Source organism: Paramacrobiotus metropolitanus, unplaced genomic scaffold (assembly GCF_019649055.1).
Source record: "Paramacrobiotus metropolitanus isolate TYO unplaced genomic scaffold, Prichtersi_v1.0 Parri_scaffold0000171, whole genome shotgun sequence".
Taxonomy (NCBI): Eukaryota; Metazoa; Tardigrada; class Eutardigrada; order Parachela; family Macrobiotidae; genus Paramacrobiotus; species Paramacrobiotus metropolitanus.
This window is the reverse complement of record NW_026570391.1, coordinates 62,556-74,969: the sequence shown is the minus strand read 5'-3', so window position 1 is coordinate 74,969 and position 12,414 is coordinate 62,556. Positions and strand designations below refer to the sequence as shown.

The 12,414-nt window shown below is 44.6% G+C and overlaps 2 protein-coding genes across 3 annotated transcripts; both read left to right on the top strand.

Annotated features, from left to right (window-relative positions):
- Nucleotides 1-3,467: 3,467 nt before the first annotated feature.
- LOC129600315 (uncharacterized) lies at nucleotides 3,468-4,788 on the top strand. Of its 2 annotated transcripts, XM_055498800.1 has the most exons (3): nucleotides 3,468-3,963; nucleotides 4,058-4,153; nucleotides 4,217-4,788. In XM_055498800.1, the coding sequence occupies exons 1-3, from the start codon at nucleotides 3,663-3,665 to the stop codon at nucleotides 4,786-4,788; spliced, it is 969 nt and encodes a 322-aa protein (XP_055354775.1). In that variant the 5' UTR covers nucleotides 3,468-3,662. The 2 variants fall into 2 exon arrangements, with proteins under 2 accessions (XP_055354775.1, XP_055354774.1); XM_055498799.1 differs by having other exon boundaries at nucleotides 4,058-4,788.
- A 50-nt stretch (nucleotides 4,789-4,838) lies between these two features.
- Nucleotides 4,839-10,327, top strand: LOC129600314 (uncharacterized). Its single transcript, XM_055498797.1, has 5 exons — nucleotides 4,839-5,394; nucleotides 5,533-6,601; nucleotides 6,730-9,765; nucleotides 9,858-9,905; nucleotides 9,969-10,327. Exons 1-3 carry the CDS (start codon nucleotides 4,839-4,841, stop codon nucleotides 7,253-7,255), a joined length of 2,151 nt encoding a protein of 716 aa, XP_055354772.1. The 3' UTR covers nucleotides 7,256-9,765; nucleotides 9,858-9,905; nucleotides 9,969-10,327.
- The last annotated feature ends 2,087 nt before the right edge of the window (nucleotides 10,328-12,414 follow it).

Below are 12,414 nucleotides of genomic sequence, written 5' to 3'. Positions count from 1 at the left end.
CTTCACCCCTGGACCCCGGGGACCCAGCTCTTCGCGTGACGCACTACAACTTAAAAACGCTCGCTCGCTTCGCTCGCTCGCTTGACTACACCAGTACATATATACAGTTTCAATACCGGATCATCCACGCGTTCGAATTTCTCCAGAGCGTGCGGCAGCCAAATTGAAACAACTTTTCAAAATTTTTTTTCGCAGTGTACTGCAAATAATTTTTTTGTCAAACTTTTTTTACTGAATGCCCAAACAATCAGGTATGTCTTAAACGCCACTAATCGAATCTGCTATGCATCTTTGACGAAGAAGAATGTCAACCGTAAGTCTGGCGCTGAGGGAGCACCTTACCAGTCCGCAAATGCCGAAGCGCACTTTGTTCACAAAATAATTTTAAAAAATTCTCGTTCATTCCAGAATGGAATGAAAATAGGTTAAACGAATTCAGCATCCATTTTTGAGAGGAATGTGCTTGCTGTTACCCGGATCTCACCCATCGGTGCATTTTGCTGGTCTTGTTAGCTTGGGTAGTGTCCATTCCGAGGGGGACCTTCTCGTCTCGCTCTAGGGCGAACTCGAGAAATGTCTTCTGCGGACGAAAACTTTGAAATATGGTTTGTGTGACACTTAGCTTTCATTTTAACTATGGATGGGACAATTCGCATGGCTACAGGTTTAAAAATTAAAATTTTCGCCGCGAACATGAACCCTGCACCTTTGGAAGCTTTTTTTTAGTTGTTTTCATTTTTGTTTTTCGGGATCTGAAATCAGGGGACAGACTTTTTATATGGAGAACCATATATTTTTCAGTTGCTATGGTCAAGAGAAATTATACGAAAACAATCACGATTAAAGAATTTCGTTCCTCTATCCGAAATTTCCTAGAGAATTTTTTTTCAACTGGTCAAGCCTAAAAATCGATGACATTTACTGGAACCTGATTATTGGAGCTATGGCGAATAACTTTTTCCATGAAATTAGCATCATTCAAGAGCAAATACATTGTAGGAATAAATGGTGATAAACATAGCCAAATAATTTCAAAAACAAAATTAATGAGAATTTTTGAATGAGCTGTTTCAACTGGGCTGCCGCACCCTCTCTAGATAACGAAAAGATTACAAATTCAACCGTTTACAACGTCGCCGATTTTCATCAGAGTTTTTCGGATGAGTGCACCATTCAGAGGTGTTATTTTGCACTGAAGATAACTTTTTAGCTGCATAGAACACAGAGGACGCTGCGGATACAGTAGTATTATGTTTTTGGACATATGCATGGTAACGGCCAGTAAATGCATTCCTAATTTTAAAGCATCAAACAGTGAGAGAAAGTTGCATTTTTAAAACGGTGCAGTGACGACGCTAATATTTTAAATATTGATTAACGGGACGGGCTTTGCAACGGTGTTTTCCAAAGGTCACCTGGGACGGTGAAGGTAATCTCGACGGCAAAGTTAAGCCAATGAAAAAGGTAAAGTTAAAAGGGCAACACTGAAAAGGTAAAAGTAAAAGACGGGTAAAGGTAAGTAGGCCGACCCAAGACTGCGAAGTCACTTCAATTAGCTTTTAATAGATCGTCGTTGTGGCTTTATCGTAGAGCGGATGTTGTTCTGTTTTGTTGTTTACAACCATTGAGAAGTTTCCAAGTGTCGGGGTTTCGGCTACTTTCGTTAGTACCGCATCCGCTGTACTGTCGGAAGTAGGAGTTAGTTTGTGTACGACCATTCATGGGAGTCCAGAGCGTATTCCCTTTTACCGACTGAGCAGGTTGGTCATCGAGTGCGGAAGTTGTGGACCTGTGGTACAACTTCCGTATAGCATCTCAATATGTCGATAAAGAGCAGTCAATTTTTGCGGTATTTGTAGACGCTGAGGTAGTTAGGCAATCAGTCTTTAGTCCGCACCGGATCAGCATCCCCCGGCGGTGTCAGGGCGTCCGGTCAACGGACATACAAAGGAGCATATTAACTATTGGCAGCCAACAGCACAGACTGATTTCGGAACCTGCGGAACGATATCCTGGACTCCTTAACTTCGGCATGCGAACCGATCAGATCTCGCACTACGAAGACTTATCACTTATGCAGAACCACAAAGGGAACCGCTATCCACCTGACGGGCAGAAAACCACTGAATGGTTCTTAAGTTTCATGAACAAACTGGAGTGTCTGTAATCTGGTCAAATGGATACGCCGCGCAAACATACCAACTGCTCAATAAGCATTTGCACACTTTTATAGGTAACAATCGTGCATCACTGTTCCCCGCACTTCGAAGAGCGTATACTGTGTAGTACGTGTAACACGTAAATTGTTTGTCAAAGAGGCATATCGGAACTGAAGTCCGACAGCCTCCCCGTCGGCACTCCCAAACCCGCTCCCAGTCGGCGGCCATTAAATTTACGGACCCTGGGACGATGGAACTAAAAAGCTAGTGGAGAAGGTTGGAAGCGGTATAGCGACTTCACTGGTCAGAAACGGGCGATAGAGTTTTTAAGCAGTGACGATCTATCCAAATACAACGTGGAAATGCGATATGTGGCATAGAGGAAGTGTTTCCGATATGAATGTTATTTTTGGTACTTAGTTTGTATCTGATAATAATTATATTGGCGCTGAGATAGTTGGAAGCGTTGTACAGGTTAACAGACTGTTGTACGCGATTTACTCTGTTGCCGCTAATTGGTTGATGATGGCTAGTTTTTATTACTTACTAGCGCTAGAATTATCCCATGTTAAGTGCGGCGTTATCCTACTTGGATTCTGATTTAGGAGTTCTGTCTTGACTTAGAAACGCTAGTGCACGTAGGAATAGGTAACAGCTTGGTAAATAGATCTTCGCCTAAGAAAACATTTACCTATTTATCTTTCGTATTTTACCACTTTTATTGAGTAACGTTTGGTCAACTAGTGCGGTCGCCGGTAGTCGTAGTGCGACTTCCGCATAATATGATACTTATTAAAGGTAACAGCCTGTCGTTTAACTGTTCCCTCTAAATTTTTTACGGTATATCCAAGTTTGGATGTGCTCATGTGCAGTAAAAAAATTCCTAAGAAACAGCTATTAACTTTTACTTTACGCGGACTGCAGTTAGTAATGGCAGGATGTCGCTCTTACTGTTGAATTGCGATAAAGGTCTATGGATACCAAATGGAACGGCTTCTTAGAAAGAATCAGCAGTACGGCATGTGGCCGCAGCAACGCTAATGCACTCGTAAGTCGTAACGCCAGATCAGATAAGTACCGCTACCAGTACAGAAGCTACAGTATTTAGTACTACTACTAAGTATAGTACAGTACAGCAAAGAAAACATACCGTGCCCAGCGCGAGTAATGTGATGAATGATAATGTTATTGCATCTCTAGGGCAATCTTAACCTCGCTAGCGCTGAGTCAACTTGGAAAAGCGCTTGAAGGGGATAATACAGCCGAATTTAATCGCATCGATCACAGCAAGCCGTTTAGTGAACAGCCTCGAAAATCGTCGTCTCGTAATTGCAGTTTCAGGGTCGCTGTAATAGAGTCACTGCGTCTTGTATAAGTTGTATTAATATCTTTGTACGACTGGCTTACAGAGTACTGCGGCTGAGAGAATCAGCATGCTATTTATGGGAATAGTTGAATATTTTCCGCACTTGCTATATATTTGAATTTTGAACTGAGCTGAAAATGACAGTTGAAGTAATCGGAAAAACTTGTAGCTACGAGTACGAACCGGGATCATTTATAGGAAGAGGGAGTAACGGAACTGTATACAAAGCGGCGATTACGGAGCACGGTAATTTCGCTGGAAGCAGGGAGGTAGCGGTGAAGGTATTTCGAAGTTTCGTTTCCCGTGAACAAGCATACGTGTCGAAAATGAAAATAAATCTAGAACTGGAGCATCCCCATCTAGTGAAGTATCACAAGATGACGGTGTTTCGGGAGATTGTGCGCTGCTCCATCGAATTGCTCATGGATTACTTTCCGGGTAGGTGCGAAACAACTGACAAAGACATTATAAACTGTTTAGCTAGATTATCTAACTTGCAAGTAGTACTGTTGTGCGTATTTCTCGTGCCCAGACGGCAACCTGGGCGGATTACTTCTCCGAATCCAAAGAGGGGGCCGTCCACTTCACCCGGTAAAAGCTATCTCGTATGCAGTGGACATTGCGGAAGGTCTGCAATATTTGCATGAGCAGCAGATCATACACTGCTATTTAAAACCTGAAAATATCCTAGTCGACAGCAATGAACGTCTTCTGATTTGCGACTACGACGACTCTGTTCAACTTCGGGGAAACATTACAGTTGTTGGCGCCATACGTCACAAGGGGGGATATGCTCGCTACATGTCACCAGAAATGGTTGCACTTGCAGTGCGCCCTGAATCTTTAAAACGACCTGTTGGAAGAAAAACGGATATCTGGAGTCTGGGCTGCATTTTTCTGCAGCTCGCACAGTTTACTGTGTCTACGAAGCCCGATTGGTTAGTTGAAAAAGACGGACGCGTACTGTACACCCTTGGATCCCCCGATGCCGATATGGATCCGATAGACGTCGGAGGACCTCCGTGTCCCCACCCGTGGCATGCCAGAGCGTTCGGCTCTGAGCTCACGTCGGTCTCGGATTGGACCGCCGGATCGGAGCTGCCGAGCCGCTCTTGTGCAGTCGATCTCCATTCATCGGATTCTCCGATTCATTACGACGGATATTGCCTCAGTGAAAGATTTCTAGATTTCACTTCGGTGTTTTCTGTTTTGTTTTTCGCTGATGTTTTGCTCACGATGATTGATGTTTTTGTTCCGATCTAATAAAATACGATTTTATTCGATCTTGTATTTCCGTCGCCGGTCACGTGTTGATGGAGTTCATGATCGACGGTTATGTCCCCTTTGTTGACAAAAACATTCCACCGGAAGTGGCTGCATGGATTAGACAGTGTTTACGCATTGACAGCGAAGAGAGAATCAGTGCCAGCGAGCTTCTTGGTTTATTAAGATACAGCCAGGCCAGTTCGCTGAGTGTAACCGCCGGATTTTCGGATGCCATAGCAAGCGCACAGCTTGGCGAAGGTGAACCTGAGTTAGTCATTAACGAGGAGTCTTTCGGCAGTAATTGTGAATGCAGCTATTCAATGCGTGACTGCATCGGATACGGAGCCATCGGTCAAGTCTATAAAGCAACAATTACAGCAGCAGGAAACTTTTCCGGGAACAATACGGTGGCGGTCAAAGTGGTTCACATGGACAATCAAAATCGTTACCTGCAGTCAAGTCAAAACTGGCCGAAACTTCGCAATCGATTGGTGACGATAGTCAATATTCGCAATAAAAGCTTGCTTGCCTACCACAAATTCATCGTTCTCAAAACGACATTAGGGATACCTTACTTCGAACTGATGATGGATTACTGCGAAGGTATGCGAACATAACTAGGCTTTGCTCGTTAGTGTTGGGTTGAACCTTTTAAATTTTAAACAGTCTGTTATGCATTTAAGATTTAGCTGGGTAATCTTCTTTGCGTTTGTTGTTTCTGATCATCGCAAAATTTTCCAGGTGATCTTGAGAAACTGCTTAATCGATTCCGAACCGGCAGTCTGCCTTCGGAAGCTTCCCTTCAGTTCACCTCGGCTATTCGATACGCCCTGGATATCACAAACGGCATAAACTTTCTGCACCAGAATAAAATCATTCATGGTGATCTGAAACCAAAAAACATTCTGGTCAAGGAAACATCAAGCTGTTACAAGCGGCTCCTGATTGGCGACTTGGACGAGCATTGGCAGATGACTGGAACGGTGACCCGCTTAAGAGACGTTCCGCATTTTCATGGAACAATTCGTTATTTACCTCCAGAAATGTTCAAAAGATTCAGAACAACTTCACAAGAAATTGTTGAAGAAAGAAACATAAACACAGGACGCAAAATGGATATCTGGAGTCTTGGTTGCATAATGCTGGATTTGGCAGACTGCATAGCGAAAAATGAAGAGAAATGGTTGGAGAAAAACGGGGGTGAGCGGTATGAGAAAATTGTAGCCGGCAAGAGCATTACGGACCATGTTTTTGAAGAGAAGCTGGTGAACGGATTCGTCCCGTTCGTGCCGGGTTTCATTCCAGACTATTTTGCCAGCTGTATTCGGCAGTGTCTACGTTCAGCAAGCGAAGAACGACCGACGGCGGAACAGCTCCTGAATCTGTTGGAGAGAGCTGATAGAAAGGTGCCAAAGGAACTCTTTGTCTTCTTCCACGGCCATCAGGAAAACCAGTTTTCATCAGTGCTTATGCAATCGTTTGAGCCGCTAACCGGCACACTTCGACCGTTGATGTTTGGCAACAGTTTGAAGAACACGCATTTTTGCCACGGTATATTTACATTGGGCAATGTTATTGTCTGCCGAGCACAAGATAAAACGAACAGTGATAAGCATACAATCGAACTGGACATCGCCCAAAAGAGCTGGCGTACAACGACAGCTGACACTGCAGGATTGGGGATACCTGCAAAATTTGCTGTTAACGTTGACGATCATATCTACTTTTGGGATGAAGAGGATGTTCAAGCACCGTTCAAAAAGCTGGACGGCAGAAATTTCTCGGTATCTCCGCTTCCCATGCCTCATTGGTGAGAATGTTCACTGTATTCTGTTTTTGGAAATGACTCGATCGACGGGCACCATCAGACTATGTTCTTTTGACCCTTTTACTCACTACTATTGAATATAAAGGCTAACCTGTTCTGTTCTTATTCAGGATCAGAAGAGTTGACCGGATAGTTCGCAGCAAGAACAAAATCTTTGTAATTGGGGCATCATCCAGCGAGAGTGTTCGATTGGTGGAACGATTCGATACGACAACAAAGCAGTGGGGACCACCCGGATCAGTTGCATCGCTGCCAGATGACCGTGTCGGCTTCGCCGCCGTTGTTTTCAATAAAGAGCTTTATTTGCTAGGCGGTCAAACCACCTCCGAGACTGCACCCCAACTGCTAAAATCATGCGTCCGATTGGACCGCAAAACCAGCCAATGGGTGCAGGTGGGTGACCTTTTGCACGCCCGAGCCAACCACTGCGCGTTCGTTTATCAGGAACAAGTGTACGTTTTCGGCGGACACGTGGATGGTAAGGACGGCCTAGCGCAGACAATGGAGGTGTACGATGCGAAGACTTGTCAGTGGTCCACCTTTCCGCTGCCCGACTTGGATGATATTGATATGGATCCAAGCCTTAATGTTTCTTATGTCGTCAGAGTGGATATCAACGGCAGTCAGTCCCACTAACTCGGCGCTGGTAAAAAATCTAAAAACTGTTCCTTTAAAAAATCGACTCTTCGCCTTCTGCTTTAAGTGGCTTCCTCTATAACTAGAGTTTCCTTGAATAACTAGCATGTTCCTGGAAAAAGATGCACCACTCTTGGCCGAATTAGGGTTAACCGCTTCACAAATAGTTTTATCTTTGACATTTGGACTGAACTCACTGAAGTACTCCCTATTTGACACGATTTTACACTTATTACTGAGTTATCGTAGGAAAGTGGCTACATCAGCGTAAAAACATCCGTGTAGCTGTACGAGGACAATTGGGTGCTGTGAACAGCCGGTTAGCCGTTGCTCGCAACGCTACTGACATCACCGTTTACTAAATGCAAACGGCTTAAATTTAACCGGCTGTTCATCGCAGCCCAAGCGTGCAGGGTATGTTCACAGCACCCAATTGCCCTCGTAGTACACAAATTATCACACGAATAAAGTGGCGTAGTTCCATTGTTTTTTTCCAAAGGTCTTAAGTCACCAAATATGGGGTTCGTCCCAGTTTCTGAAGATTACATCCATGAATTTCTTATTTTACGCGCGCTGCCTGACCGCAACAGGGAACCACATCGTTTCGTCGTATTCTGTTGAATGCCTTCGTAATAGCTTTCACGCTTCCAAATGACTCCGCATACACATCATTTAAACGAAAAGTCCATTTCAGTTAACACTAGAAGAAACGTTTAGTGCCGTGGGAATCTCAAGGCGCTGATCATGAAGTTGAGCAGTGGCGCGTTTACGGGACTGCTAGAGGAGCCATGGCTTCCCCGTAAATTGAAGATTCGGTTACTTAAAAAAAGCAAGGGTGACTTGAAGACATTCCGGCTACTTTCCAAACTGGCGCACAATGCTCCCCCTTTATCAAAAAAGGTACTTGGGGAGCGCCAGGATTTTTTTAAGGTGACCACTCCGTACACACCCTTTCACTCCGTACACAACCTTTTGCACTCCCTCTCATTCCGTGCACAACCTTTTTGCGGACTACCATTCACTCGGTGCACTACCAAACTTTTATTATATATTTATATATATTATACTTAAATACTTATTACGCGTACCACAGAAAAGCAAAACTACAAAAAAAAATATTACTACTTTTTTGCAACATCATGGGACCGTTCCGACGAAGACATCCTGGTGTATGACAGCGTCGGCAAATAAACTCACCTGGCAAGCGACGATTGAATATACAACTATTACGGAGCAGATCTTGCGGAGATTAGGGTGAAAAGCGTTGCTGTTCAAAATAAAAAAAACGGTCGAGATTGCGTGTTTTTTTTATTCCAGAAATAGCTCTGCTGTGAAAAAATTAAAAAAATTAAAAGGTGGTGTACGGAATGAAAGGGAGTGGAAAAGGTTGTGCTCGGAGTGAAAGGGTGTGAAAGGGTGTGTACGGAGTGGTCACCTTTTTTTAAATCGTATTCGCGGCTAGTATTACTATTAGCAGCCTATAAGTGGATAAGGAGTAAAGTGTAGCAAACTGCCACCAGGGCGCCCACATATTAGGCAAGCACTTGAGCGTTCTAAAAGTAAGTTGCAATTTGCATTATTATAAAAGGTTTTCATTTTGAATCCATTTATAGTTCAACAAAATGAGTTCAAAACGCAGACAGTTTTTGCTGACGGGATTTTTTGACCCGAATACAATTAAAACAAAATGCTGACAAGTGCCAAATTCAGTTTCCTTTCGGAATTTTTTTAGGATTTTGGTGAATTTTCAAATGGCCGAAATTACTTTTGCCGTTAAATGTGTCATTAAGATAGGTGTTATTTTCGTTGTTGGCCTTTCTGTTGTTTTGTTTTTTCTCTCTTGTTTTCCCTTTGGGCTTCAAGGTTTTTCTGCTCGGCTCATGTACAGAGTACAAGCCATAAATTCCACAACATTTGTTTGTTTTGTTTTGATGATTATTGATTTGTTAACTTGATTGATTAATAACATTGATTTGTTTTGATAATTATGAGTACGGAGTATTGTTGGTTGCTAGTATCTGTTGCGGAAACTTGTGTTTTCTAGCTTGCAGATTTTTGTGCGCATCGTCAAAGCAAGTAACCGATTCCTAACTTTTTTCAAATATTTTATTTGATAAACAGCATTAATAATCATCAGAACGTACAAGCATGCCTTAATGTGCATGTGTAACTTGTTTACTGCATTATCCCCAGCGAGCAGAAATAATGCCTCTGGCTAACGTTTTGGTAGGAAATCAACACACGTACTGTAAAAAGCATGTGTGATGAAAGCTATACAGTACGGAACAATGCTGCAGTATCACAAATAATAATTGATCTACTAAAAAGTTGACAAAGAAATCGTTCGATTAGAGCACTAACTCACTAAGCAGTCAAATTCTGCTGTTTTCAGCTTTAAAATCATTTTTGTGCAAAATTCTGAAGGCACCGTCAACTACCTAAGTACAGCTGTCGTCGAGATGAACTTTTTACGCTTAACATTTGCCCTCCTGATTGTCGTTATGCCCCTGGTAAGTTGAACCGACTGTGTGGCCTTGTACCTGTACGGTGATGAAATCCGAGTTGTCTGACTTTATAATATTTAACACTTTTGACTGTTTAGATTGCCCTGGTGGAATCGACCAAAAATAAAGATACCGGCAAAAAAACAGTGAGGACCATGGTTTGCACTAACGTAGCCTGCTGTCAACTGTGAAGCTTGTTTTGCTTGCAGGACCCGAAAACCCATGATGCTACAATGAAAGCGAAAATCGTTCAGCAATGCACGGAAGGGAAAAGCAGAGCGGAAGTGGCTGCAATGTTTCACGTTAGCACCGATACTGTCTCGAAATTTGCTAAAGAGGCGAATAAACACTGCAACTGATTGCGCTCAACCCAGTGGGTCAGAACACTGGGATATTTTCGGAAGTGACTTCCAATCTGTATAGCTTCAATCGTTATGAATTCTTTCTTTACAGCACCGCGGATGTATCCAAAAATTTTGCAAATGTTTTTTGCGCTGGTGCTCATTTATTATTACCATTTTTGTTTATTGATTTTTATGCCTTGTAGCATGTTCGCCTGTGGAACAGTATACGGTTTTTAAATACGTGGTGTATAAATCTGTATTAATAGTGGTTTTACCGTAAAAGCTTCGCTAACACACGGCAGTATCAGTTATCGAGCGCAACAACATTCAGTATTGTTCAGCTTTCGCCCTTCTTACGGTACGTGCAGACCTCTGTAACTGCCGTGGCCGTAGCGAAGGTATTTCAGCTCCTTTCCAGTGCACAACATACTACATTGCGGAACCAACAGCTGTAGCGTTCTCGCCGGTTACGGTTTGTTGGCTCAGCCTTCAAGACATCAAATTAAAAGGAAATGTGATCGCGTGCAGATTATTGGCAACATGACCAGTCGTCAGAACTGCCACCTACTTTGTATCACAACTGCAGTATCAACACTCCCGCTAACACTGTTGCTGGATAGCAGGGCATCTGGATCCACACCTACAGTAGCGCATTTTCCCCACCGAATACGAGGACTAGCAGAATTCGCTCGCGCTCAGTGTCAAACGGACAATCGGTGTTATACTAAGTAGTCTGTAGTGTCCAGCAAACGTTGCTCAATTTTGGCAAGGAGGAAATGCAATCAGCACACTAACGCGTTGAATATGAGCCTGACCTTTGTCTATCGTGGACACTGTTGCGCTGGCTGGCACTTCGCATCCCCGCCAAACCGTGTCCATCTCGTGCAAAAAATGCCCGGCGATGGGCGGTGTTTTTAGTCAAACTGGTGTACCTATTGATCAACGCCGCGGCTATCCTGCGCCAGCTCGTGGTCTCCATCCAGGCCACCGCATTATCCGGCCAGACCGTCCCTACGTTTTTCGCCCACTTTGCCTGGACTGGCAAATTGTGCCTGGGCGCGTTCATCATCGGACACTTCTACCGGCACCGAGCGTGTGAGTAGTGTGTACACCATGACAATATTTTTCAAAATGCAGCAGAGCGTGTATTGCTAATACTTCAGCTGTATGTTTCATAGTGTAGTAGGTGGTGATGAATATTTCACTCCTTTTTTCGTATAGCATCCGACGGCTTATTCTCTAACGTACAACAGTTCCAGCGGATTATCGCCAGCCTAACCGGCGCCGAGCCATCAATGCGGATCCGGCGGTTGGTAGCGCGTGATGAAGCCATGACCTTGGTGCTGGGATTCCTGGCATGCATGGCTCGTCTTCACCGTCCGCGAAGCGCAGTACGCGTATCTCCACCCGGGAGTGTTAGCCGGCGCGCAGTACTGGCCGTTCCGCGGACACGTGTCCTTCTACGCAGACACCGTTTCGCTGTTCCTCACGGGGGGCGTGGTCATCATGGTGGAGCACCTCATCCTCGCCGTGATCGCTGTCGTGCTGCTCTTAATCACCCGACTTCTCAGCGCTCTCGCCGCCTCCCTGCGGCAGGGGACCTATGTACCGTACACGACGTGTCACGCGTTGTTGACGCAGCTGGAGAGCACCGTTAATTCCCTGGAAGACAGTGGCTCCACCGTTCTGTGCCTGCACTTAGTCACCATGCTGCTGACCGTGCTGGCCTTCTCCTCCTACCTCGCTACCTCGGTGATCAGGCCTGGACGACGGAGCAAGGCCGGACGTGGGCGCCCGTCTTCCCCGTCGTGCTCATCCTGTGGCACGCCCTTGTCCTCATCCTCCTTCCCCTTTCCATCTGCATCCGCTTTGCATCTGCGGTAAGAACGCTGCCAACGAATTACACTAACATTGATTACAACATTGTGTTATTTGTACGATTAGGCTAAGCAGCTTTTGCGTGTGACGGAAAAGCGTCTGTATGCCCGTAACCTTTGCAGTCCCACTGCAAGTGATCGACTGGAGGGGGGACGCTGCTGATGCGACTGCAGACGATGGGTTAACTACCTTTGGCCATTACGGCCGGCAAGTTCTGCTGTGTCGATCGCAGTTTGGCTTTTCGGTAGGTTCCTGGTAAAGCTAACAATTTGACCGAGTGGACAACCATAATAATATCCGAAACTAACGCGATGATGTTGTCGTAGATGCTGAGAATCTGTCTTACCTACCTTTGCATCACACAACTCACACGGAGGTGTTAAGGAATTATCCCTGCTTTTTGTTGGCTGCCGCAATGCATCTCGGCCTTCCT

Excerpts from the sequence above, each read along its gene's own strand:
- LOC129600315 (XM_055498799.1), top strand. The coding sequence starts at position 3,663 with ATGACAGTTGAAGTAATCGGAAAAACTTGTAGCTACGAGTACGAACCG. Across the intron at positions 3,964-4,057 it reads GCTCATGGATTACTTTCCGG|ACGGCAACCTGGGCGGATTA; the intron begins GTAGGTGCGAAA and ends TCTCGTGCCCAG.
- LOC129600314 (XM_055498797.1), top strand. The coding sequence starts at position 4,839 with ATGGAGTTCATGATCGACGGTTATGTCCCCTTTGTTGACAAAAACATT. Across the intron at positions 5,395-5,532 it reads GATGATGGATTACTGCGAAG|GTGATCTTGAGAAACTGCTT; the intron begins GTATGCGAACAT and ends AAAATTTTCCAG. Across the intron at positions 6,602-6,729 it reads CCGCTTCCCATGCCTCATTG|GATCAGAAGAGTTGACCGGA; the intron begins GTGAGAATGTTC and ends GTTCTTATTCAG.